Source organism: Buceros rhinoceros, unplaced genomic scaffold, assembly GCF_000710305.1.
Source record: "Buceros rhinoceros silvestris isolate BGI_N320 unplaced genomic scaffold, ASM71030v1 scaffold42895, whole genome shotgun sequence".
Taxonomy (NCBI): domain Eukaryota; kingdom Metazoa; phylum Chordata; class Aves; order Bucerotiformes; family Bucerotidae; genus Buceros; species Buceros rhinoceros.
The window spans coordinates 3,268-5,528 of record NW_010411902.1 but is presented as its reverse complement, the minus strand read 5'-3'; the positions used below and the strand labels follow the sequence as shown (position 1 = coordinate 5,528).

At 48.9% G+C, this 2,261-nt stretch overlaps 1 protein-coding gene across 1 annotated transcript; it reads left to right on the top strand.

The window, feature by feature from the left end:
- Positions 1 to 3: 3 nt before the first annotated feature.
- IMP3 (IMP3, U3 small nucleolar ribonucleoprotein) lies at positions 4 to 219 on the top strand (the record flags this gene model as incomplete). Its single annotated transcript, XM_010136162.1, has 1 exon — positions 4 to 219. A coding segment is annotated over one exon (216 nt), but the record flags the coding sequence as incomplete, so codon positions are not given.
- Between the last annotated feature and the right edge of the window lie 2,042 nt (positions 220 to 2,261).

Below are 2,261 nucleotides of genomic sequence, written 5' to 3'. Positions count from 1 at the left end.
TGCCTGCTGGTGAAGCTGCGGATGGCCCAGAACATGCGCCACGCCGTCACCTTCGTGGAGCAGGGACACGTCCGTGTGGGGCCCGAGGTGGTGACCGACCCCGCTCTCCTCATCCCCCGGGCCGTGGAAGACTTCATCACCTGGGTGGACGCCTCTCGCCTTCGGCAGAAGGTGCTCGACTACAACCAGGAGCGCGACGACTTCGACCTGGCTGCCTAGGGATGGGCTGCCCGCTACTCTGCTCGGCCCCTTGGGGAACAGGTGGCAACAAACACGCACGCACCGGAAAAATCACAGCGGTGCCACCACCAGATACTTAAACACCCCAGAAAGGGGAGCAAGGAGGAGACATGCTCGCTTCTAGTAACATATTGCTCTGCTCCTAGCTGCCCTTCGCAGCTAATGGCACTGTTCATCCTTTCCACATCCATCGCTCCAAGAAAGCATCCGATAGCCTGCCTCTGTCATACGTGTGTCCTGTAAAGCCAGAGTGCTTCGAAAGGTCCCTGCCTGATTGCAGGGGAGGGTCCGGTCCGGTTTAAGTGCTTGGCTGCTAATAATAGCTGCTGGAAGGGCCTGAAGCCTGGCGGAGCGGCAGGTTCAGAACTAAGTTTGGCAGCTTTGCTGCTGCTATTCTAAGAGGTTGCTCTGCCGGTTCCTCCTTCAGCTGCTTCTGGAAGGGTTTTCTCCTGATTCCGAGGAGCGTATATATGGGGCAAATGTGGAGCTTGTTTGGGGTCAGCAGTAAAGGAGGCTGAGTACTGCATTTCTGGAACTGTAAGCCAAAAACAGAATTAAAAACAAAGGTCACTTTATATCCACGTGAAGTTGTAGAGTGGAGTTTGATACTCAGAGTTCAGTTTCTTTGCTGTGTGGTGTTCCAGCTGCCAGTTAGGCATCGTTTATGGAGCAGGATCTAACGGGGAGGCATCAGAGCGAAAGCTGTCCGACCGTAACTGCAGATCTGGGGGGAACCTCTGCGTTTAGCACACAAGTCAAGCAAAAATTGGTACCCGAGGGGAGCCTCGGGCCTTCTGGGACTCTTGGAACTTTATTCCTCTTTGAAACAAGGAGCAGAGAAGCAAAAATAAAACCGTTGTTTTAAGTTGCTGAAGAAATGTGTGTGCTGTTTTTAAATACTCCAGTAAGTCCTGTTTGTCATCTTGCAGAAGTTTTATCTAACTTTTTTATGTAAGTTTGTTTTTGATAGCTACAAGGCTGTTACTGAGCTATAAAGTGGTTTTTGCTACAGTGGGTTTCTCTCCCTTACCCAGGGCTAGGGAAGGATTTCACAGTAGGTTTAGGAGTGAGCCGTGACTGCCTGTGCCAGGTCCAAAGGGCTGGGGGTCCGCTGCAGCCACCGCTCTGGGTCTGGATGCCTTAGTGTGGCTTTTCTGCACGGAAAAAGTGTTTAGGTGAGTGGGCTTTTGGATTTATCAAATCAGGACCGAAAATTGGCATCAAATATTATGGCTCTTTCTTAAAAAGGAAACGAAATGTTAAAATTCCTACCAATCTCATAGCCCAGGTGTCTTAAGCAGAGCATTAACTTTTAGAACAATAATAGATACTAATAAAAGGATGCAAAGGAGGTGGGGAAACGCCTTTGCTTATCATGCGAACCTTTATATTTGAGTTTATTTCAGTAAAACGTCACCTGTAACACCTTAAAAACCTTTCTCAGAGTGTGCACCTTGTAAGAAATACAAATTGAAAAGACATTTTGCACCTGAAGCATGACTTTAAACACCCTTCCAGCCTTCATCTGGAAAAGCATCGTCATTCTTTGGGAAGTTCAGAAGGTGCCCAAGTCAGGTGCAGGTGAAAATGCTGCCTTTGCTCTGCTTTATTCCGTTAGGGGAATTTCAGTGGCAGCACAGTGGCATGCCCTGCACGGGGTGTTTTACTGTGTGGATGCTAACCTGCTGCTGTGCCCACTTTGTCCAGGCCTCAAGGAACATCAGAAAGGTAAATCTTGAACCTGAGCCTGCTCTTTTTGTCCTAAACCAACTTTTTATTGTTCATCTGTCCACCTTGAGCATCTGTAGCAGAAGAGAAAACCCACAGCCTTGTAAGCTAAGTGATGGGAATTGATTTCTCTACAGGTTGTGTGTGGTGACCCCTGCCCTCCTGCTGCGGTACTGGAATTCAAGTGCTTGTTGAGAAATGCATCAGACTGTGTCCTTATGAGTCTGTGTGTCTGAAGTCTGGAAGGCTGTGCCCTGATGGGTTTAGAGTAGCTGAGACCTGTGTGTCCTGCT